The 26898-nt window shown below is 39.0% G+C and overlaps 1 protein-coding gene across 1 annotated transcript in view; it reads right to left on the minus strand.

The window, feature by feature from the left end:
- Positions 1-586: 586 nt before the first annotated feature.
- Positions 587-26898, minus strand: part of LOC131243144 (dolichyl-diphosphooligosaccharide--protein glycosyltransferase subunit 1A) — a 95480-nt gene continuing 69168 nt past the window's right edge. Inside the window, exon 10 of the mRNA XM_058242274.1 lies at positions 587-1128. Coding sequence (XP_058098257.1) covers positions 937-1128 — 192 coding nt within the window. The 3' untranslated portion in view covers positions 587-936. The remainder of the gene's footprint in view (positions 1129-26898) is intronic.

The following is a 26898-nucleotide window of genomic DNA, read 5'->3' on the forward strand; positions in this document are numbered from 1 at the left end:
TAGATGGTGGAAACTCCACCTACCTAATGCCCAAAAGCGTGTTCTGTGTTTGGCTGTATCTTTCCAATGGAAAAAGGCTTCATTTGGATGGGATGGGGCTTTATATGAAATTGGATATTATGTTGTTCAATAGGAATGCAGTAACTCGGTTGTCTATGGAAGACAAGGATTCCCCAGAAAATGCCCTGTACCAAATCCTTACTGCAATCATACACCAACAAATGCACCCAAATACAGCACATCTCTTTAATTGTTCATATTTCACGAGAAAGGTCGTTCACAATTGAGGACCCATTTATAAGGGGCCTACATCTGATGTGTTCTACAGCTCACCTCTTCAACATAATACTCGGAGCACTTTCCAAGAAAATGGAATCTCTGGTATCATCAAAACAGAAATTTTCAAAATCGATAGACACGACGCCTACTCAAACTTTACCTAGCTCATCCAAACTCTTTGGATTGTTGGCTGATGGGCCCTATTTCTCAGAACGACTAATGCGGGCCTGGTTCACAAAGATGTGGGCCTCCCAACAGCATCCTCATTCAGAAAAGACTATGAGGTCCGGTTGTGGCAAAGGCATGCTACATAATAAAGGGAAGTTATTAGCATTTGACATCATGACATTAGTAAAGATCCAAACCATTTATATGATGGGCCTAACCTTGTTTGTAGGACACCTGAAATCTCCCCCACTGGAATTCTTCAAAGGATTGAAGAACTATTTTCCTTTGAAAATGGACAGCTCAAACTATGTTTGTCCACGTCCATGTAGTAATTTTCACTTTTTTCAATCACTTAAATTCCTACGCATTATCTCTTGAGTACTCTATAATAGAAAACAAAATTCTGGTGTAAACATTTCCCAACACGGCATAGAGGTGGCAAGGATGGAAAAAGACTGTCCAATCTAAATAACTGGATGGGTGGGCCCATCAGATCTCATCAACGGTGTCAAGAAGATCATCAACCTCATGCCGTAAGGCTGTGAGCTTCTGCTGGTGGGAAGCGACACGGTTCTCTATCTCCCGTCCACCAGATTTCTTCTCGTAGCATTCAACCACTGTTGAGTGCTTCAGCATAAGCCTCTCTTGCATCTCTCTCTCCTTCGCGACCAACTCCTCCACCTATAATAGCCACAAAAAATAAGTCAAAAAAAAAAAAAACACGAACATGCCCCGCTATCAGAAGGTGACATGCATGCGTTAACATCCTCAAAGAAAAAAAGGTGAACTGCTCCAGCCCCCTATCAGGGAAAATGAGAAAAAATTTACAGTGCATGCATTCTTGAGGGCATTATAGTCATTTACATGGCTTTCATAATATTTGCCATTTAGAATATTGAATGACTATATAATTAGGTTTAGGATCAAATGTTGTCCAGTGCAACTGGAGATATGGTAACAAGTATCAACCCAGTGGTGCACTTTGGTGATTGATCCAGACTGTCCATTAGTGCGCCACCTCTGGATGAGCAACAGCACAAAAATCATATGAATTGGAGGTCCAACGCCCATTTTCAGTTGTCTAAACATTTGCCAATCTTATTAGGAAGAAGGTTGATATCAAATACTAAATGGTATATTGGACACCGAATCCTGCAGCTTACAAATTTTGAATAATAACTGTTTTCTTTTTCTTTTCTTTTTTTTCTTTTTCTTTTTAATGAGCAACAAAGAATTACTGAGAAAGGAAGAGATACGAGGAGAAACAATCGACCAATTGGGAAAAAGTTGCCAACAAGTGATGCTTATGTCACCCATCTCTAGCATGAAAATCGGCAACCTCATCACCTCTCCGAGTACATGAGGATGAGATATGTTTTGGAACACAAAATCTTCACCTCCTCGATGAATGAAGCAATTCTCTGCAGCTCCTTCCAAGGAGTCCCCTTCCTCAGTCTAAGGGTCTAGTGAAGAAAGGTGATAGGAGACCAAAATTTTGTTTGGATCTTTAATCTCTGCTTCAAATATCAAACGTCTGGAAAAGGTCTTAATGAAGTCCAGTCAGTTCGAATCTTGAATTTCTGCTGGATCAGAGGAAAACGTTTTACTTTTCTTGATTGCCAACCAGAGAAACATTAGATCTCTAGCGGAGGTATTCCGGAATTCAAGTAGGGCCTTCGAGAAGAGAGAGAGAGAGAGAGAGAGAGAGAGAGAGAGAGAGAGAGAGAGTGTGTACTAGTAATAGACTTTTGTAAACACTCTCCGTTGGTCAAATCATGCTATCGAAGGACCTTCCAAATGCGCCATAACAAAGCAAATGAAAACACTCTCCACACCATATCTTTCAACCACTGATCAACTGGCTAATCATACCGAATTGGATCAAAAGGAGTCGGACTTTTCTTCTTGCCAACGCATGAAACCAATGTTTGGAAAAACTCGGTGATACTTACGATGAATATAAAATATTTCATTATGGCTCCATGAGAAAGGCCTCAATGCCCAGCAGAATTTCCTCATGAGAGAGAGAGAGAGAGAGAGAGAGAGAGAGAAGGTTATTTACAGGGGATAAGATGCTCAAAAGACTTGAAGAAACAAAACAGGTGATAAGACACTTAAAAGACTTGAAGAAACAAATTCCCATACATATCCCAAATCCTAAAGTCCTCTTTCTCGTTGATGATGGGAACTTCTTTTTCTATCGTAGGTAAATCTTCAAATGACATAATTTCCTCACGACAAAGATTGAATCTGAAAGTATTAAAATAATATTTCTATACATCCAATCACGGAATACTCACACAATTCACTGATTAAAACAGTTCACAATGAAAGTGCCCTTGTTTGTCAATTAATGTGACGGTTGAGTCAAAGAGTCTGGTGAGCCCCACAATGAAGATTACAAGATTGAAGACTCAACATGGTGAAGATGTTCAAGGCATTCCAAAGGTAAATTAACCCTCACATCCCGTGACCAAAACACCCTAGGTAACAATCCCCTTAGTAGTCGTCTAATCTTTCCCAAAATCAACTAGGAAAACATCTTGGTAAGGTTAGAAAAAGAAAATTCAAGTTGCTAGTAAATCTGAATAAGCACATATTTTCTGCAACTTTCGATGACATCAAAAAAGTGCTCCATTTTGTCCAGCAACCAAACCTATATTCTGGAGAAATTCCCGATGACATCGAACTTACAAGTTCAATGACATTGAACCTATCTCGATGACATTGAAAATGAGCACTCAAAGGTCCAGCAAGCTTGAAAGGAAAATCAGTAAAGTTCTCAATGAATCGAACAATGTTCGATGACATCGAATTTCAAAATTCGATGCAATCGAATGACCATTCGATGACATAAAAAATGGACCAGTTTCGTCTGGCAAGTTTTTGAAGAAAAATCTTGAAATCTTCGATGACATCGAATTGCCTTCGATGGCATCGAAATTCAAATTTCACTAACATCGATGTACGTTTGATGATTTCTAATCTTCATCAACTTCAGACTCACTTGAATCAGATTCAGAGTCTTCAGTGTTGTCCCATGTGGCTGCCATAGCCTTTCCTTTAGAATTCTTTGTGGGACATGCCATGGATATGTGCCCATGCTTATGACAATTGTAACATTGGGGCTCTTGGACTTGTTGAAGGGTTTGCCTATTTGGCGCTTGTAGTCCGATGGTTTCCTCCTTTTGTTGTATGGTTTATGACGATTCTTATTGAAGAAATTGAGGAATTGAGGAATTTGAGGAATTGAATGACAACAAATCAAAAAGGCACATTCCTCAGTTGAAGAAGACAAAGGAAACAATAGCATCCCAGTAGCTTATGACCAACTTTATACACATAATTTACATGTACTTAGAAAACTTGGTCAAGTCGATAATGAAAACGTAGCTACAATCAGACTTGGATGAAGCGTTGGCTAAAAATACACAATTGGCTGATAGCCTAGATGAGTATTATGTTGAAAATGCCACGCTTGAAAGAGAAGCTGCTGATGATGGTTTTATGATTGAGAAACTAATCAAGAAAATTGATCACCTAGAATCAAAAATTGAGGAACTGAAAAATGAAATAAAAATCTGAGACTAGATGTAGAAAAAATCCACTCTCTCAGCAAAACTTAGTCATAAGTTTTCCCAAAGCAATGAAAAATTAGAAAGACTTCTAGGCTTGGGTAGAAACTCTAAGGATAAGAGGGGCTTAGGGTATGAAACTAGTAAATCTAACCCTTCTCCTACACCACTTGTGATGATCAAATCAACTACCTCAAGTAGTAAAAAACAGGTAAGTTCATTCTGTCATACGTGCGAAGATATGGGGCACTACAAATTTGAATGTCTTGCACTTAGACAACCACACTCCATTTCCAGTTTGAGCTATACAGGTAAATCCAAACCAACCGGAGAAATGATGCAGAAATTAGGAAATTCTCCAAAACAAGGAAATCGGGATTAGTTACCTGGAGAATTCAAAGCACCCTTGGATACCAAGGATAATTTTGAAGACCTGGTTAATGGCACAACTAAGGATAATTTTGAAGACGTTACACGTGTCCTTGGATTAATTGAAGGCCCCACATTAGGAGGACACATGTAGGATGAGTTAGAAGACCGAACTGTTAAGCGGGATTTTTATTTATTTATTTTTAGAAAGCTTTGTTTTGCTCATTTTTTTTCTTTTATTATAGGGGTAGTTTAGTAATTTTCTTTTAAATCCAAATTTTATAAATAGGGTGCTTTCTACCCTAAACCTGATAATGTTTTTTAATGAAAGCTTGGTGCCTCCTTCCCCTCTCTCTGTGGTAAGTTCTTCTCTTCCCCTAATCTCTTAACTTCTTCTAAATTCTATTTCTAGCCCTCCAACCTTCTTCTTCTCTTTCTATGCCTATTATTTGCTATTGACCCTGAAAATCTGATAATTGATCTCAATCCTCTTAGATTTTCCAGTCGTCCCTATTTCAGAAATCATTTGATTTCCTGGACTAGAGAAGCTGCATTAATTGTTGGATTGAAACAATGCAAGATCGGGAGGTCCCATCCCTCGCCGGATCCAATCCATACATGATTTGAATACAGTACCGCAGGATTGTGATGATGGTCTGCAACCATTGCATGTTCCCTTTATTATTATCTTTACTATGATGTGGAATGTGAATATTTCAAATGAATTGCTTTGTTTATTTCACTGGATAATTTTTGTGCTCACACATGCATTCTAGTTTAGACCATCTTGCATCAAATTTGGTATCAAAGCTTTAAGTTTTGCATGGTTTTTTACAGATCGAGTTATCTGAACTTAGGATCATCTATTTTCTCATCTAAGATTGTCTAGATAATTCCAGATCTACATCCCATAGAAATTGCAATTCTGATTTTTCAGATTCACGGTCCTGTGAGATATAAATCTGAATTTTCGGATCTATGTTTTCATTCTAGTTAAATCTGAAAATCTGCACATTCATACATCATATAGAAATAGGATCATACATACATATTGAGGTATGTTCAAACCTTAGAGTCGGGCTATGGAAAATCGAGTTCTAGTTTTTGGTGTATGCCCACTAGAAGTGGTAAGGGCTTGGCCAACACCCCATCATGAGTAAACGAGCAATTAAGCGATCACCTCGCTCGATTACTCCAAAAGATAACTGCTATAGAGACATCCAACAAAAATATAGAATGAAAACTAACCGCCACAGAAGCTAGACTGGAGCGATTAGAGGCATCCTAAAGGGAGAACCCCAATGTTGGGGGAGATGTGTAGTCACAGGCAAGTGGTGTTGGTGAGGAGCCAGCCCCTAGACAAACCCCCACCAATGGCGGGCATGTGGGTAGAGAACAGGCATATCAGGACCACTTTGATCCTGACAAGAGGGCCGCGAAGAATGTTAGGATGGATGCCCTGAGCTTTGATGGTCGCTTTGATCCCAAGGCATTCCTTGATTGGTTAGCTAACATGGATCACTATTTTGAGTGGCATGAGATGTCAGAGAACCGACAAGTGCAATTTGCCAAAATGAAGCTTGTGGGGTAAGCAAAGATGTATTGGACCAATAAAGAGCGTAGGATTGAACGGGTGGGAGGAGCTCCCATTACCCAATGGAGCAAGATGAAAACTATGCTAAGAGAGAAGTACCACCCTCTCTCTTATCGCCAGAAGCTACTGGAACAATGGCAATCTTTATGCCAAGGATCCATGCTTGTCACGGAATACATCGCAAAATTTGAGGAATTCATGATGCGGTGTGACATTAAAGAAGACCCTTTAGAAACGCTCACGCATTTCAAGACGGGCCTTCGATCAAATCTTCAGTGTGAGCTTTAGGCTTGTCCCGTGACAGATTTGGACGAGATGTACCAAGCGGTGTAGGAATTTAAGCAGTATCCGAAGACTTCTGTCACAAGACGGTTCGATTCCCGCGACTCTAATGTTAGGATTGGTTCCTAGGGAACTAGACCCAACATTGGTAATGAACCCAAGGCGCAAGTGAATGTTCCGCCTATGCCTAGGGATGACAAGGGAAAAGACGTCCTTGGTGCTGGTCCAGGTGGAGGACAGAATGTACGATGCTACGAATGTAGGAATATTGGCTTTTTGCAACTTAGTGTCCCACTAAGAGCAAAGGAAAAGCCTTAGTCATAGGCGATTCTCAAGATAGAGAGTATGATCAGGGCGACTCTGAAATTCAAGAATATCAACCCGTAGGATCATTGAGTGATGAGGATGAGGTGGGAGATGATGTCACACTAGCAATTGTCAGGTGTGTGCTAGCCCAGACTAGAAGTAGTGTTGACTGACGTTGTAACACTATCTTCTACACGATTGCCAAGTGTGGCGAGAAAATTTGTAAGGTGATAGTGGACAGTGGGAGTTACCAGAATGTAATTTCTACTAGAGCCTTAGGCCATCTAAAGTTAGAGGCCACCCCTCATCCTGACCCGTACAAAGTCTCAAGGGTAGACAAGACTTCCCTTCCGGTCACCCATCAATGTCTTGTACCCATTGAGTTCGGGTCTTATAAGGAGTCTCTGTGGTGTGATGTGTTGCCCATGGATGTAGGTCACATCATCCTACGCAGACCATGGCTGTTCGATAATGACGTCACAATCTATGGCCGTTCTAATGCGTGTACCTTCATGCATAACGGTAAGAAGATCAAAATTAATCATATGCCACCACAAAACATTGCACAGAAGAAAGGCGAGAAGTCTAGTGAGCCTAAAGAAGTGAGGAAATCCACACCCAAGTCTCTCCACATCATCACAGCTAAAGAGTTTGAAAGAGAGACCAAGGATGATTCGACTGTATGTGCCTTAGTGGCTAGAGAGGCTACACCAAAAGTACCAGTAGAGTTACCCCACGAGGTAGCCCGGTCTTAGAGGAGTACAAAGATGTATTCCCTGAGGATTTGCCGGATGAGTTGTCACCCATGAGGGACATCTAACATGCCATTGATCTCTTCCCTGGGTCGATTCTACCAAACCTTCCTCACTATAGGATGAACCCTGCAGAGCATGCAGAGTTGAAGCAGGTAGATGAGCTCTTGCGAAAGGGTTTCATCCAGGAGAGCATAAGTCCGTGTGCCGTACCGGCTTTACTGACACTTAAGAAAGACGGTACTTGGCGCATGTGTGTGGACAATAAAGTCATCAACAAAATCACGGTCAAGTATAGGTTTCTCATACATAGGCTTGATAACATGTTAGACATGATGGATAAGTCCACCATTTTCTCCAAAATAGATGTCAAGGGTGGATATCACCAAATTCGTATACACCCCAGTGAGAAATGGAAGAAAGCCTTCAAGACGAAGGATGGGCTATATGAATGGTTGGTCATGCATTTTGGCTTGACTAACGCAACCAGCACTTTCATGCGGGTGATGACCCAGATCTTGAGAGCATTCATGGGGAAATTCTTAGTGGTGAACTTCGACGATATCCTGATCCACAGCACCACTAGAGAATCACACCTTAAAAAGTCGAAGTTGGTCTGTAGCGTCCTTAGGATGGAGAAATTATACGCTAACCTTAAAAAGTGTTCGTTCATATCCAATCAAGTTGTGTTCTTAGGGTTTATAGCTGATGCGTGCAAACCCAGAGAAAGTCAAGGCCATAGTTGATTGGCCTGAACCGAGGAACATTCATGAAGTGCGAAACTTCCATGGCTTAGCCACACTCTATCGTCGGTTCATTAGGATTTTTAGCACGATTATGGTTCCCATTACAAAGTGTATGAAGAAGGGAGAATTCGTGTGGTGGAAAGCCGCAGTTAAGGCTTTCAAAGAAATTAAGGGCAAGATGGTCGAAGCTCCCGTCATGCGCCTTCCTAACTTTTCTAAAGTCCTTGAAGTTGCGTGTGATGCATCTAGTGTTGGTATAGGTGGAGTCTTGAGTCAAGAGGATCATCCTATTGCCTATTTTAGTGAGAAACTGAATTAGGCAAAACAAAAATACTCTACCTATGAAAAGGAATTCTATGCGGTAATGCAGTCTTTAAGACATTGGCGCCACTACCTCCTACCACAGGATTTTGTTTTACTCTCTGATCATGAGGCGTTATGTTATCTTCACTCTCAGAAGAAACTTAACCCAAGGCATATAAGTGGGTTGCGTTCCTTTAAGAGTATTTGTTTGTCTTGAAACACAAGGATGGAGTAGAGAATAAACCAACCGATGCCCTTAGCCATAAAGTGGCGTTGCTCAATTCTTTGACTGTAGGAGTTGTCAGCTTTGAGCAACTAAGAGACGAGTACCCCACGTGTCCAGATTTTGGGGGTACCTATACGTCACTCTCAAGTGATCAGTAAAGTGTGGGGGATTTCGTGTCGAGAGATGAATTCCTTTTTAAAGGGAATCATTTATGTATTCCCCATACGTCCCTCCGTAAATTCCTCATTTGGGAGCTTCATCCAGGAGGGATAGCTGGCCACTTTGGCCACGATAAGACTATTGCCCTCATAGAGGATCATTTCTACTGGCCAAGTCTTAAGCGAGATGTCCCCAAAATTTTGGGACAGTGTAGAACGTGTCAGATGGCGAAGCAGCAAAAGAAAAATCCTAAATTATATACACCATTACCTATGACACATGCTCCGTGGCAAGAGATTAGCATGGATTTTGTGCATGGGCTTCCCAAGACGTTTAAAAAGCACGATTCCATTTTTGTTGTTGTGGACCGCTTCTCTAAGATGGCGCATTTCATCCCATGTTCTAAAACTTCGGATGCGTCTAATATTGCTAAGATCTTTTTCGATGGTGTGGTCTATCTCCATGGTTTACCCAAGACCAGTGTCTGACCGTGATGCCAGATTTACCAGCTATTTTTAGAAGACACTGTGGCACATGATGGGAACTTGTTTGCAATTTTCTACTGCATACCGCCCCCAAACTGATGGCCAAACTGAGTTGGTTAATCGCAACCTTGGAAACCTCTTATAATGCTTAGTGAGACGTGAAAACTTTGGATTTGATTCTACCTGTAGCCAAGTTCGCCTACAACAGTTCAGTCAATAGATCTACAGGGTTGAGTCCATTTGAAATTGTTAGTAGGTACAAACCTCAGATGCCCATAGACTTATTACCCATGTCAGTTACCCAAAGATCTTCTTAGTCAGCCGATGCATTTGCATGACACATTCATGACTTGCATGCACATGTTAGACAGCGAATAAATGCGAGTAATGATAATCATAAATATTCAGCTGACCAACATCATAGGTGGACAGAATTTAATGAAGGGGATTATGTAATTGTTAGGATTAGACCAAAGCGGTTTCTTCCGGATTCCGCTAAGAAATTACAAGCTCGCGGTACTGGACCATTCAAAGTATTGCGTAAAATTAGATCTAATGTGTACAGGGTAGACCTTCCACTTGAAATGGGAATAAATCTGACGATCAATGTGGAAGATCTAGTTATGTCTTAACCCTTCCACTGTTTCTTCTTCCCGCCCTTGGCTACTTTCCGACTTTACTTCTCAACCCACTCCATCCCTTCCACCATCAATTGACCGTAAGGAAGAGATTGGAGGGATAGTGGATGAGGAGATTCTTTCCACACGAGATCGGGGCTTACAAGGGTACCTTGTCAAATGGAAGAACAAGCCACCATCCGATTCCACGTGGCTTACAGAAGTGGAACTGTAACGGATTATTTGAACCTTCTTGAGACGCACAAAAGTTTTAACCATTGTTGTGCGACCGCATATGTGATGTACACGATTGCATACAGCATATGCGATCGCATATTGGCCATAGCACATTGAATTTTTATTTTTATTTTTTTGCAAACAAATAACATTTTGCCTATAAAAAGGCTTCCAAATCTCTTCCATTTGCAATATTCTCACTCTTAAACTCTCTTACTCTATTTTTCTCTTACATTTCCTAATTACAAGTGGTCTTAATCTCCCTCTCTTGTATTTCCTACTTCCAAGTGATCTCTCTCTCTCTCTCTCTCTCTCTCTCTCTCTCTCTCTTTTACATTCATCAAGATTCAAGCACTTTTAAGTTTCAAGGAAGATAGCTTGCTGATTTTCTACCATAATAAATAAATAGCTTGTAGATTTTGTTGTTACTTCTTGTTAACTATATTGTTAAATGTGGATGACTTGATGTTTAATTCATTGTTTAATTGATTTTATCCCTCTCAAATGTATTTTAAATATGTAAAATTAGAAAGGTATTCCGTATCGGTATCGGTTGGCGTAACGGTGCCCACCGATACCAATACGAAGGTGTATCGGCGATACGGGGGCGTAACGACACGTAACGGTGCTCCTTTTTTTTTTTTTTGCCAAAAAATATGAAAAAAATATGGATTAAATTCGGAATATTCTAAGCATTCCAAGTATGCATTCATTTATAAATTGGAACATGTTTATAGTGGTGTAACGATCCACTCTTTAGTGAGGTGTATTGGACTGACTGATGAATTTATGAACCAGACAACTTGGTATTGGCTATAGATATTTTATATTTAATTATCTAACTATATAATATCAATATGAATTAATTAGAATGAATCTAATCCCAAAATATCTCATATTTGTAGGTATTGGTTGACTTGTGTATATTTTATTTCAACATACAATCTAGGGACTTTTATGTCCAATTATATAATTCATATATCTAACAAATTAATATAATTTTTCCCAATAAATCTTAAGAAAAAATTTGAAATTATATTCAAGTAAATAGTGTTGTCAATTTAGAGTTGATTTGGTGGACCATTTGCTACCCCAAATCAACGTTAAATTCATGCAATCTATTGACACTTATCTCACTAATGGATTGGTGGATATTTATTGAATAATGATGACTGAAAAATATCAAATGATCCCAATTTAGAAAAACAAGTGTTTGCAAATTAACGGTGAAAATCATTTAAATAATTTAATTTTGGAATTGTGACATGGCGACAATAGTGCCATAATTTAATTTATTAATTTTGAGTTAATGTATGCCTCATGGACAATTTTTACGGCCATGTACATAGGGCCCACCACGATGTATGTATTGTATATCAATGACATACATCCGTTTTATCAAATCATTTTAAGGCATGGTCCAAAAATGAGGTAGATCCATATCTAAGGTGGACCACTAGTGGGTGAGGCCTTGAAATTGGGGTCCACCTTAATGTATTTGTATATCCGTGTCATCAATCTATTTTGCCAGCTCACTTTAAAGCATGATCCAAAAAAACAGGTAGATTTAAACCTTAGGTAAACTGTTAGTGAATGACACCCTGAACATATGACCCACCTTGTAGTCTTGATGCATTTGTTGTATATCCATGCTGTCCATCCTTTTTGCCAACTCATTTTAGGGCATGGTCCAAAAAATGAGGCTAATCCAAATCTTTGGTGGACCACACAGTAGGGATTGAATTCCCACAATTAAAACTTTTATTATTATTATTATTATTATTATTATTATTATTTTATTTTTAAGCTGCAACTTTTGTTTTCCTTGATCCAGGTCCATGCAACCCTAACAGTAGTTTCGATGGTAAATAAACATTATAGTGGGCCATAATAAGTTTTTAACAGTGGGCATTCAATCCTACTATGCAGTCCACTTGAGATTTGGATCTGCATCATTTTAGGGACCATGCCTTGAAATGATCAAGAAAAACTGATGGGTAGCATGGATACATAATATAACACATAAACCAAGATGGGCTGCATGCACTAAAACAATGCAAGTGCACAATGGGCATTCAATCCTATTGTGCGGTCCACTTGAGATCTGGATCTACTTCACTTTAGGGACCATGCCTTGAAATGATCAGAAAAAACTAATGGGTGGCATGGATATATAATACAACACATAAATCAAGGTGGGCCACATGCACTAAAACAATGCAAGTGCACAGTGGACATTCAATTCTACCATGTGGTCCACTTGACATATGGATTTGCTTCATTTTAAGGACCATACCTTGAAATGATCAGGAAAAATTGATGGGCGGCATGGATATATAATACAATACATAAATCAAGGTGGGCCGCATGCACTAAAACAGTGCAAGTGCACGAAGCGGCGTGCGTCGCAGACCACTTAAGAGAGGGAGAGAGAAATGAGAGGGAAAAAGAAAAAAAATGAGAGGGAAAGAAAAGGAAAATGAGAGAGATGAAGAAAACGAGAGGGAAAGAAAGAGAAAACGAGAGAGAAGGAGAAAACGAGAGCTACAGCTGCGGCCCTAGCTGCAGGGCCGCAGTCGCAGCCGCAACCCGAGGAGAAGGAAAAAACAAGAGGGGCCGCAGCCATAGCCGCAGTAGGGCCACAACCCAAGAAGAAGAAGAAGGAAAGGGGGAAAAAAGGTACCCTTTTTTTTCATTTTTATCTATTTTCTTTAGGCCCGTAACAGCCGTTATGGCCCGTAACAGGCCCATAATAGCCATTACAGCCATTACCGTTACGTAACCGATACCGAACACCCTGAAAATTAGTTATCTATTAACTTAGAAAAGTTCTTAGTTTCTAATATTTTTTTTTACAATTTTTTGAATTTTTCTATATAAAAAATAATAATAATAATATGCGATCGCATATGCACATAGCCATATGCGATCGCATATGATCGCATATGCGATTCGACAACAATGGTTTTAACTCATTAGAGCAAAGTTTTTCTCACACAATGGGAGTTGATGAGGACATCAGACCCTTCAAAATTTATCAAAGACGAAGGCAGCCAACGAATACATCTTTATAGCTTGATAATGGTTCATGGCACAACCAAAGATGATTTTGAAGAGCTGGTTAATGGCACAACTAAGGATGATTTTGAAGACCTTACACGTGTCCTTGGATTAATTGAAGGCCCCACATTAGGAGGACACGTGTAGGATGAGTTAGAAGACCGATCTGTTAGGCGGGATTTTTATTTATTTATTTATTTATTTTAGAAAGCTTTGTTTTACGCATTTTTTTCTTTTGTTATAGGGTTAATTTAGTCATTTTCTTTTAAATCCAAATTTTATAAATAGAGTGCTTTGTACCCTTAACTTGATAATGTTTTTTAATGAAAACTTGGTGCCTACTTCCCCTCTCTCTCTGTGGTAAGTTCTTCTCTTCCCCTAATCTCCTCTTCTTTTAAATTCTATTTTTAGCGCTCCAATCTTCTTCTTCTCTTTCTATGCCTATTATTTGCTATTGACCCTGAAAATCTGAGAATTGATCCCAACCCTCTCTCAGATTTTTCATTTGTCCCTATTCCAGAAAATCCTTTGATTTCCTGGACTAGAGAAGCTGCATTGATTGTTGGATTGAAACCATGCAAGATCAGGAGGTCCCATCCCTCGCTGGATTTAATCCACGCATGATTTGAATACAGTACCGCAGGATTGTGATGATGGTCTACAACCATTGCATGTTCCCTTTATCATTATCTTTACTATGATGTGGAATGTGTATATTTCAATTGATTTCCTTAGTTTATTTCGCTGGCTAATTTTTGTAATCAGACATGCATTCTAGTTTAGACCGTCCTGCATCAACCACTCTAAAAGAACATCATACTCAAAGAAAGTGGTTACCAAATGGGTGATATCAAATAAAAACAATTGCCCTGCGATTCATGATAAACTCAATTCGGGCACTTTTAGTAATTGCTCCAAGTAAACAACTAGTGACCATGACCCATGAATGAAGATGCTTCAATGGCTAGGGGACTAAAACACAATCTTCAAAATATTTCCCTAGATTCGTAATCAAGAACTATCTATCATCTTACTCAAGGAAATGTGCAAGATGTTGGACCACATAGGTAAATGAATATAAGATATTTGCACAAGTGGCTATCAATATGGTTGTTGATAACCAACCACATGACAAATGGCCCTTCCACTAATATGGAGGATAATGTAATGCCCCGACCTTTTCGATACTCGAGCATCAAAAGTTCTCATGCATTACCATAAGATTCAACGTAACATATAAAATTTGTACGATACCAATCCAACTATTCTAGCCTTACATCCTTACCCTGACACTAACTTAACCATTGGGAATGATCTCCATCCATAGATCAAGCCATCTGACCATTGAATTTCAAGACAAGACCATCTATCACGTAATTTGACGTAAGTAATTTTTCTTAAATAAAATGACAAATAAACTCCTTATCCATAATGATTTAGATATACGTTCTTTTGTAAGAATTACTTAGAAATGTACTTATAACCATATAGAATCATTAGATTTCACAAAACTCTTAGATCAGCAATAATTATGAAAATGCCACTAACCTAGACCCTTAAATTCTAGATCACATGGTTCCCACAATCCGTTCGATGTGAAATTTTATATTAGGCCTAATTATCATAAATTAACAATACATGTCGAATTTCAACCCTTAAATCATTGTAAACTAGCTACTTGACCTCTACATCCATCCGTACACTTATCAAAACAAGATTCTGATCCGTTCATCTCATTCATCACCTATGTATATGCTTCACCCACCATTAGAATTATAATCTGAAGAACTTACACATGTGAACCAGTCACTCAAATCTAATGGTATATATGTCCTACCCCTAATCACTCAAGAAATCCGCTGTATGACCATCCATTTACGAAACTGATCGTACATATACCTATATACACCGGTTATACGTAATTAACTTCCAGTATTGGTTTGCTCCGACGGTGAGCATAGTCTTCCCACTGAATGATCATGTGGGCCACTTAGAACTCTGATTTACTCCATATTTTGGCCCATGGCCTAACATGGCCCTACAAAACTAATAAGCCGAGTGGATTTCTCGAAAAATAGTCACAGTGGACCCCACCGGTCCACCATAACCGAACCGTAAGCGAAAGTTGTCTCCATTGCACGTTGAAACAGCGTCCACGAAAGACTTGCACACCGAGCGAATCGCGCTCGCCAAAACTCCACCACTAAAACCTCCACCTCCAACCGTGCTTGAATCAGAGTCGTCCGATTTCTGCTAAAGAGAGGTCTGACCACAACCAAGAGGCCAAAAATATCTAAAAATCCCCACGATTTAAGGAATCCCTCCGCATAACGTAGGAGACAGCCCGTTCCAAGGACTTCCACACCCGAACACGGACATCCAGCTCCGATCTGAGCCGTTCAAACTCAAGGAGCGGGGAATCCGACCCTTCCCAAGATGTCCGAAAGAGGAGAAAGAAATAGATAGGATTGGAAAGGAGATCCCAAGCTGTTGTTCTGATCCTTGCTGCGCAGAAAACAAGACTGACTGTGTAAGGAAATCCTTCGATTTCCTTGCTGCGTAAATAGGCTTACGCAAGGGACCTTCTGGGGTCGGACTGATTATAAAAAGGACCTGCTGTCCCACAAGAGAGAAAACAAGAGAAAGAAAGAAAGAAAAGAGAAAGGGAGAAAGGAAGAGAAGAAACGAGAAAGAGGAAGAGAGAAAGAAGGAGAGAATTTCGAACAAAAAGGTCTTGTCCATCCAGACCGTCTATCCGTTCCACAAGAAAGGAAACAAGAGAGAGAGAGAGAGAGAGAGAGAGAGAGAGAGAGAGGTAAACTCGAGTCCGACCGGTCCCTGAGCTCCACTGGTTCACTGGTTCAACCACAACGAATCTGAGACATCGTTGGATTACGGTTCAGATTCAAACTTCCTTTTCCTTTCCTTCTTTTCCTATTAGTTCCACCTAAAATTCTTTCCATTGCAACAGGGACCCATTATACCTAACTGAGTTAACTTGGTGGTAGAATAGAACATGCTTAGTTAAAGCCTACCATTCCTCGAATTTATCCTAATTGAAATCCAACCTAAACCAAGTGAATCAAAGAAGAAGCTTACCTTTCAATACAATACTAGAGGTGAGGGTTTTATCCTTTAGGCTTACATTAATTTAAGTTATTATACTTGCCTTGTCCTTACATGTCATCATGTTGTTTTATCTTGCCTTTACATGCTTTCATGTTATTTCTACCTTGCCCTAACTTGCCTTCGTGTTACTTTGAATTCTTCCTACAATAACATGTTTTACTATCAATTATTGCCCTTTGAGATTATAGTATAGTGTTACTTACAAAGTGATCTTTCTGAGTTTATGTGGGGCCATGGATACAAGCCTTGTCCTTGCCTTACCAAATTTATCAAGTTGACCCTGCCACTCTCCTTATCAAGTATCGGCTATTGCCGCTCTTCTAATTAGGGAGTTGGCCATTATCACTCTCCTTATTAAAGAATCGGCCATTACTGCTCTTCTATTTGTAATGTTGGCCATTGCCACTATTTGAGTTGACCATCGTCACTCTTCTCTATATTGGCCTTGTGCTATCTATCTTTAAAAGGCTTGGACATGTGTCTTGATATTCCAGAACCTCTATGATTCAGTTTGTATTCTCTGTAAGTGCAAGTACTATGTTGGGAATCCCTCTTCTAGCGTTCGAATGTATATCGTGGACGTAATGCGTTTTCGGTAGCGGCCCCTAGGGCGACACATAATTCCATGTTTCATAAGTAGTGGTGCACAAATCGATGTATGTAAATCGCAAATGCAGTGTCACATCACTTCCGGGATTGGATGTCACAAATAGTCGCTCCATGAACAAATTATGTCACATAAATCATCCAATCATGTGTTGTGTTTGTCTTGGGGTAACCGCATAAATCCATGTTAAACATGGGACACGCCGGTGAATATCCGTATAGTGAGAGTGCAGGTCGAGTCGGATACTCTAATCATATTTCAGATTGTGGCGATCGCTAAGTGTGATGAACCGCATATACTTTGCTAGGCATGCATCTCATGTGGATTGTTTGTGCATATTGATACCTCTTGTAGTTGTGGGGTACAAGACATATCAAAACCTTTACATTGTTTATGAATCTCTTGAATTACAGTTAATCTTAAAAGATAACCATCACTATGAGCAGGGCATTGACTCTCTCCCAACCGTACAGATTATGCAGGTGACGTACAGATTGAAGACCTAGTGAACAATCTCCCTAAGGAAGATTATGTTGAAAGAATAAGAAGACAGATTTATAATTTAGTTTTATACTTTTGCTGTGAACTCGATAAATGTAATAAGCTCCCATTGAGAGGGCATTTGATTATTCTTTTTACTCTAATAAAATATAATCAATACAGTTGATTTTATTCTTGTGAATGTTACATTCATAAATGTATTTGGATGTGATCCAAATGAAAAAAAAAAAAATGAGGGGCGATTTTCAAAAGCATCCAAGTTATACATCATTAACACCTGGTTTTCTCGGGCACGAGTATAAACTCTGGCTGTGAAAATTCAGGATGTTACAGATACTGTGAATCATGCATTACAGGAAAACCTGATAACTATTCGATTCCTCCATGTGAGTCTCAAATGTGGGGTATCATACCAGTTTTTAGAATCATCACCCAAATCAAATCATCACAGATCCTCTAATCAGTATGGAGATTCAGCAACATCTTGAGATCAACAACTAGTCACTTTTACTTCATCTAAAAATTATAATAATAATAATAATAATAATAATAATAATAAAGAACTACAAAATGTTATTCTAAGCACCAAAAAGTTGAGAAAATTGAGATAAGACAACTGGTTCCCAAGTTGCTAAAGGGAAATGCAAATTTTAGGTCGTGATATCCATTTAACACCTTTACTATCTCGGCTAGGTATTCAAACGTTGATTGGGCCGGAAACATAGATGATTGCAAATTAACCAGCAGTGGTTGTTTTTATATCGGCAATTGCCTTGTATCTTGGCATAATAAGAAGCAAAACTCCATCTCCTTGTCTACTGCCGAGGCCGAATACATTGCAGCCGGTAGTTGTTACGCTCGGCTTCTTTGGATGAAGCAAGTGTTGTTGGAATATGGCATTGATTAAAATACAATGACACTATTTTGTGATAACACTAGTGCCATCAATATTTTTAAAATTCAGTATTACATTCTAGAACAAAGCACATTGATATCCGACACCACTTTATACGAGAACTTGTGGAAGAAAAAATAATTGTGTTGGATTATGTGTCTATCGAGCGACAACTTGCTGACATATTAACAAAGACACTGGATACCAATAATTTGGAGACCTCCAAAAATCTATTAGAATATGTGTGATCTAATGTCTTTTGTGGTCCAAGAGTGATTAATGTTATATTCGAGGATTTTAGGCCTCATAATTCTTTCTGAACATAACATAAGACGTGTTATTTAGTTCTCTTTATTTTGTTGACTTGTATAAATTGTGTTGTCTACAATGCTTGATATATAGGTATATACTTATGTACATCTCATTGTTCGAGTAGAAGCATGTAGAAAAAAGCTGAAACTTAGTGTTTCGATGAGACATTCGATGTCATCGAAGTCACATTCAATGACGTCAAATGCCCTTTACTGTCATCGAAGTGCATACAGGAGTTGAATCGTTGGAGGAAGTTCGATGTCATCGAACATCTATTCGATGACGTGTTCGATGACATCGAAGAATCCTATCGGTATAAAAATCGGGCACGCATGGAAATCACCCATTTCGATCATTCTTCACCAAGTGTCCATTTTCCACCTCCTACTTTCCGGTGGACCTTTGGTGGACGGTTTTCAGTCAAAATCCCTTCACCATTTCGTTTTATTCTAGTAAATACTCCTACTTTGATTCCTAGCTTCATCTTCATTTGACCTAGGTTTCAAATTTGGGATTTTTTTTTAGGGGGGTTTTCAAGTTTTTCTAGTTTTCTGTTTGGGTTTGGGGATTTTCTTGCCTTTGTGCATTTTCTTCCTTTCCCCCTGTCCATCTTGAGAAGTTGATCTATGTCAGGAGGAAAAGGGATGGCCATTGTACCACAAAAGCATTGCAGGGCAAAGAAAACCAAGATATGCAATGACAATCAAAGTTCATAATCTCCCCTCCTTCAAAAACTACATTTCAAGGAAAGGAAACAATTTTTGAACAGATTGTGGACCTCTCATGCGTAGAACCCTATGGAGTTGATTTACTACTGGGAATGATTGGGTGGCATAACATACTAAATCTTGGTGATGAGCCCCAATATGAGCTAATATATCAATTTCTGGGATCCTATCACTCTGTCAATGATAAACGCCCTTCTATAGACATCACATTGAGGAAAACAACCAAACAGATCACTCCTATGACAATGGCTCGACTCCTTAGGGTACAGGTATCTGGTATAGAAGTTACTGAACGAAATTTGAATTCTCTGGGACTCTAGGGTGAAGTGACCCAATCATTGTGCAATGACTTGACGATTCCCATGAATAACAGAAACTGTCTACACTATATGCATCTAGACCTAACATTTAAAATACTTCACAACATTTTCAATACAAATGTGTATCCATGTGAAGTCAATGGGGATGAGCTCTCTCCATATGTACTCAACATCCTGTATGATATCAAGGAAATCAACTGTGCCTACCCACTCTCATATTACGTCAGTTAGTCCTTGTTGTCCAAGGAAAACATCTCCAGCCTCTTCCATTCCCAAGTCTTATTTGTTTGTTGTCTAGATTTGTAGGGATGCCTCTTACATCTGATCCACCGTGTCCTATTGTTCGGTTCAATCAAGAAACACTTCTGAACCTGAATTTAATTACGAATCGGACTCCAAAAAGTCCTGGACACAATGAGGACCTAGGAGGAAACGATGACAAAAACATTGACATGCCAACTGCCAAAGACTCTTGTCTTACTCATGTCTTTTCTTAGAGCCCGGACTCGGTAGGTACTCGTAGTTTTCTACGCCGCAATGATCTCATCAGGCACATCCTAAATGGACAAGCAAGAATAGAAGAGCATGTAAGACAGTGCGAAAGTAGACTTACCGGCATAGAACTGAGGCTCGACACTCTACAACACACTGCACAACACATTGTGGAGCTAACTCTGAGCCGTCATGAACATACCGCTCCGAGTGAGGATGCTCCACCTGCTCCGGGTACGGCCCAGTGATGCACACTATAGGTTTGGCCAGTGACTATCTTTTTGGATGTCTTGGCCCGTTTGATTGATTCATCTTTGTACATAAGTAGATCAGATGTTTGGTGAGGTGTTGGGTGTTTATTTTTGATTAGATATGTAGTTTTGGATATTTATGCCCATGGTTGGGGCCATGTTTTTGTTTTGGATGATGACACATTTTGATACTTTGGATATCTTGATGCCAATTTTGGGCATCCCTTTTGATATATATCTATATGGCATTTATCTTCACATAGTGCTCTAATCTACATTCCCAATACTATTTGCACTTATGTGAATATTGTATTTATCTTCCGATATGCCTAAATTGTGATTGTTTCTCCAACTTCAGTTATGTAGAGTAGTATTGCTTTATATAGACTGACCCTTTGACAATGACTAACAAAAAGGGGGAGAACAATATTACGAACATTATATGCGTATGTGTGTTTGATGATAATGGTGATACAGTAAGATAGGGGGAGCAGTAGCTCAAGCAACAAAATATGTTCTTGTAAAAGTGTAATGTTTGAGTTGTAAAATTGTGTAATATTGAATTGTACACACAACTCAGTTTTTCCTAGGTGTTTTGTCACGTAATTGACAAAGGGGGAGATTCAAAGTGCCCTTGTTTGTCAATTAATGTGACGGTTGAGTAAAAGAGTCTAGTGAGCCCCACGATGAAGATTACAAGATTGAAAACTCAACATGGTGAAGATGTTCAAGGCATTCCAAAGGTAAATTAACCCTCGCATCCCATGACCAAAACACCCCAGGTAATAATCCCCTAAAAAGTAATCTAATCTTTCCCAAAATCAACTAGAAAAACATCTTGGTAAGGTTAGAAAAAGAAAAAATCAAGTTGCAAGTAAATCTGAATAGGCACATTTTCTGCAACTTTCACTGACATTGAACACGGTTCGATGACATCGAAAAAGTGATCCATTTTGCCCAACAACCAAACCTATATTCTGGAGAAATTCTCGATGACATCAAACCTATCTCGACGACATCGAAAATGAGCACTCAAAGGTCCAGCAAGCTTAAAAGGAAAATTAGTAAAATTCTCAATGAATCGAACGATGTTCGATGACATCGAATTTCAAAATTCGATGCAATCGAATGACCGTTCAATGACATAAAAAATGGACCAGTTTTGTCTAGCAAGTTTTTGAAGAAAAATCTTGAAATCTTCGATGACATCGAATTGCCTTCGTTGGCATTGAAATTCAAATTCTGATGATATTGAAGTACGTTCGATGACATCGAGAAAGTGAACCAAATTATCCAGCATGCTCCAAGTGTTTTTAAAGAAAATCCCAATAACATCGAGCCAGCATTCGATGACATCGAAGGTCACCTTCGATGGCATTGAACGCCACTCGATGACATCGAGCAAATCTATACAGCTATTATATGAAAATCTTAGTGTGAGGATTCGATATCATCGAATGAGATTCGATGACATCGAAGGAGACTTCGATGACATCGAATCCTGACAAAAATCTGCCCGTTTTTTTACCGTTGGGATTTTTGCCTATTTATTTGAGGGCTTGTTTTCTTGGTTCTTTAGTGAGAAAAATAGTGAGATTTAAGAGTTATTGCTATAGGAATACTACCCACCATCTTAAATCCCTTTTCTCATGGGAGTTCATCCTTCAACCCTATCTTAAATGCAATCATTGAAAAATCAATAGATGGAATTCAAGAATAAACTCCACCATTCAAGGATCTTCCAGCAACTCACTTATTGGCAAATCATTGAGCTGGAATCCTATGAATGCCTAACTTTTGGGAATTTCATCCACACTTAAAGACCAACATTCAATAGATAAGATTCACCAAAACACTTTGACCCAACACCGGAGACTTGCATTGGAGCATCTATAGCTGTTGCAGATCAAGGGAACTGAAGATTCTTCACCACAAGGAATATCATCATTAGCATGTGCTAAAAACGGAGCTCGCCCAATTTCAAATATTAAGAGTCCATTGAGTCTAAAACCCTTAACTTGTGTAGGATTGGTATTCAGAGTTTGAGTTGACAAACTCGTTAAGTCTTTTCGTATGCCTCCGGAGGGAGAATATGTGTAGTATCCTTGTGTAGGACCTATTGCCTTGTGTAGGCATAGGTTGCCTTGTGTACGCTCCTAGAAGTGACCTTGTGTAAGCACCTAAGGTTGCCTTATGTAAGCTCCTTAGTTTAACCTTGTGTAGGTTGTAAAGGTTCATGGTTAACCTAGTTTAAAATAATCTCATAGTGAAGTAGAGAATGATACGAGTATCATCCCGTTGCTTATGAGCATGTTCATGATCCTTTTTATATTTGGAAGGAAGAGGTTGATACACATCCAACTCATCCTACATACCCCGAAGCGTCGAATAGTAGTCTTTTAAGGATCTGGAGTTTTGTTGAAACCGACCAATTTCTTTAATAAGCTGGAATGCCCGTGAAAAATTCTGAGATTCCGAGAACATATCATGAAGTGTATCCCAAATGCCTTTAGCTGAGGATAAAAACATCACTGAGTGGCTAATCGAGGAATCCATGCTATTCATCAACCATGCAATAACTTGATAATTCTCCTTTGTCCAAGACTTGTAGGTAACATCTGTAGAGCTTGGGGAATCATCCAAAATATATGACAACTTATCACGGGCTCCTAAAAATACTTTTACAGATTGTGCCCATTGAAGATAGTTGTCACCATTCAATTTAATGGAGGTAATCTGCAAGGGGTTGGATTCAAGAGACCCTATGCCAAGAGATGAGGGCCCTTTGTCAGCCATAGTAGAGTCCACAAGAGATAAACCTATGCCAAGAGACCCCCTATGCCAAGAAAGATTGATTCAAACAACTCTATCTCACTCAATCCTTCAAGATAATAAGAGATAAACCTCAAACAAATATCAATCATCCAAAATACCATGAAACGCAGTCAAAAAGGGCCTGACCGAGTGAAAAACGGCCCAGCCACACATCCGTTTGAGGTTAAAAACCTCTCAAACATTGATCATAAGTAAAAAAATCAACCATGGGTAGCTTGGGAGGAAGATTTCGGTCCATCTTGAGCAAAGAAACCAAAGAAAAGCTTACCGATTTGAGATAGATCGAAGAAAAATGGAATCTGGGACCGATTTTCGAATTTCTCTATTTCGCCCAAAATACCATGAAATGAGGTCCAATAAATTCTGAAAAAATCATGACAAATCTTCTAAAATCAAAATCTATCAAACCCCTAAACTTTTAACTCAAACGGAGTCCATGCGTCCGTACAACGCTGACGTCAGCAAGGTGACGTGTCGCCTCTCAACCTGTTGGATGTGGAATGCCTGGATCTTTGCTCTGATACCAAGTAGAGAATGATTTGATGGGGATAATGTGAAGAAGAGATGAGAATATTGAGAGAGAAGGAGAAGAGTTTGGGAGAGATGATGTGTTAGGCTTGCTTGCCCTAACACATAATATTTTATTATGATAAAGCATATAGTACACCGTAGGAGAGTAGGGAAGTGTGCACATGCACTTACAATACACAATACAATACACTAGCATTCTCTATAATTGAAACCCGGTACACTCTAGGAGAGAGAGTGCGTCCGTCCGGAGTAAAGTAGGCATAAAGCCGAACCACTATATATATGATCATGTTTGGGATTGTCATTTGCTCATTCATTAAATTATGCTAATATGTCTTGAATGTTTAATAATGATGCACAATTAGATGATTGTTTAAGATTGATATGAAACACATACCACACACACTCATAAACACTATGTCAATAGGCTAGTTGTTCTAGATCCTCTATTGGCTTAGAAGCCTTAGAGTTACTTTGCTTTACTTACCCCGACCGGTAAATTGCTTTAAGTTAGGCATTGTTTGGTTTTAATAAGTAAAAAAAATTTGAAAAGTCCTATTCACCCCCCTCTAGGACACTTGGACATAATTTCATACTTCTAGTAGAGCGGTTTACCGTAATTTCACACAGTAAGACCAACTAATCTCGGAAACTTTTACATGAGATGTCTAACTGACACACGCATCTCGCCCAAACTGAATCACACTCCTACAAAGAAGATATGACCCACTTAATGAGAAATCTCTCTCCTATCCCCATTGCAGGAATCATCAAATTTGTTAATGACTTTTCAAATGTGTGAGATCCATTCCCTCACACCACCATTAGATGTATCCACCTTTCTTTTTTTGCCATATTTGTTAGCAACAACTTTTCGAAGGCTTAATTTCTCTGTTTGATCCTCCCAATAACAAGGTTGGTGATTCGCCGAGTTAACTCAGGATATTAATTGATATATCAGAGGTGATGTAAGATAGGCAAGCATTTAGAAATTGTATGTCATACATTAACATAATGAAACTATCCAAATAGCAAGTCCCAATGCAAATAGGCCTTAACTCTGAAATCAAATTTATCAAACCATCTTAACCTCTTATTAATGGACAGTCGCTGGTTAAATTTGGGCCAGCATTTATTTTGCATTTCAACTGTATATTTAATGTCCGCCAATCAGCCAATTAAAAAGGTCTCAAGTCCAACCAGTTGGACTATAAGTTAAGGTCTGCCGAGTTGATAACTTTCAAACTTTCATGTGTATGCAAAATCCAGCCCATCCAATCTCCAAATGGCCTTCCCAGATCTGCCAACTCCTTTGCCATGCCACACCCAAAGCAACTCATCCACAAATTTCAGCATCATCCAATCAACCTGCAACAAGTTGAGGAAATGATCCCACACTAATGGAGACATCAGAGGACCTACTCAGGTGTACCAGGGACGGAGACAACCACCTACATCAGCGCAACTTTCCTTGTGGATGGGAGACGAGTTCCAGATGGGACCCACCGGGCCATTTTGAAGACCCCACATGCATTGGGCGTACATCAGGAAGACCCCACTTTGGGATGATGCATGTGGGCTGCTTAGAAGACTATTTTAGTCATAGGATTTCTATTTTGTGTCGATCCAACCGTTGGATCTTGTTGATCAGGCCACTAAATCTTTTACATCTAAGCCCCTTGGACTCTGATCTTGCTTTCTTTACGGCTTTTGTTATTTTTAGGAGTTACTTGATGGTTGAGATTGATAATATATGTTTTAGTTTTCTTATTTTCGACGATGGGCCACTTAAGTGAGTGGCATAGTTGTAATTATGCTGGATTTTAATTCTGAATTTTTTCTTATAAAAGCACCGGGGGGGGGGGGGGGGTTCCAAACCTAGTAGTGTTATTGAGAAGGAAAAAAAAAAAAAGTGGAGCTCTCTTGTGTGAATGAATTTTCCTCCTCATTTTTTATGGTTTTTTATTTAAAAAATAATAAATAAATAAATAAATAATAAAAACACTTCATTACAATTAAATTGTGGAAGGGTAGAAGCTTGTTTGGTGGTGGATTCCAAGATACATCCTTCATCTTTCTCTTCTTCAAAAGGTATTCTTCATCCTACATCCTTCCTCTCCTCTTCGAAAGGTATTCTATTCTTCTCTTGTCTTCCTCTTTTCCCTTCCATTACAACCTTTTAAACACTAGATCTTCAATTCCTATTTCCCCAATTTCTAGAAACCCTAATTCCAAAATCCTCAATTCCCATGAACCCTAATTTTCCTAATTTCATATCTTTTCTATTTCCTAAACCTAATCATAAAACCTACAAATGTGTCCATTGAGTGTGGAATGTGCCTATGCTAAATTGGAAGTTTTATCCTTCCATCAGTCCTAGTTTTAATTGATTTACGTGATTTTTTCGCATGTGGGCTTGTGATTTAGGTTAAATCATATTTTATTTCCTATTGTTTACTCTTAATTAATTGGTAGGTTAGCATCTTTTATTAATTGAATTACTTTATTGACTCTTTCATAATCTTCACGTTGCATGCTAGCATTAAATCATGTGTCTTGCATCAAATTTGGTATCAAAGCATAGGTTTAGCATAGGATTTTTGTGTTGCGTCTAAGTTAGAGTCACATCTAGGGTTAGTAGAGCATTCATTGCATATAGGATCATATTGCTGAATTTTTGTTAGAGTATCTTATTGCTGAATTATCGGCTCGCGTCCCCACTTATACCATTGCTGAAATTTCAGCATGGTAATTTCTGGTTGTCACATTGCTGAATTTTCAGCTTGTAATTTTCGGATTACACCCGTGCTGAATTTTCAGTTTGGCACCCTCGAATTACTATCTTGCTGAATTTTCAACATAAGATTTGAGGATAGCGACTTGCTGAATTTTCTGGTTAGTATGTCTAGCATGATCTCTAAGTTAGTACTCTCATTGTCATCACATTCTCCTAGGACCTAGGGTTTCATTTAGAGTGTCCTTGTGTAGACCTACTCATTCAGGATATGACTTTGGTCTACATCCCACTATGAATCTAGAACAGATTACTAAGGCCCTTAACGCTATCAACAACCGTCTGACGGCTATTGAAGCATATAATAGGACCACCACAACTCAATTGACCATGATCAATACGCGT

The sequence above is a fragment of the Magnolia sinica genome, chromosome 4 (genome assembly GCF_029962835.1).
Source record: "Magnolia sinica isolate HGM2019 chromosome 4, MsV1, whole genome shotgun sequence".
Classification (NCBI taxonomy): Eukaryota; Viridiplantae; Streptophyta; class Magnoliopsida; order Magnoliales; family Magnoliaceae; genus Magnolia; species Magnolia sinica.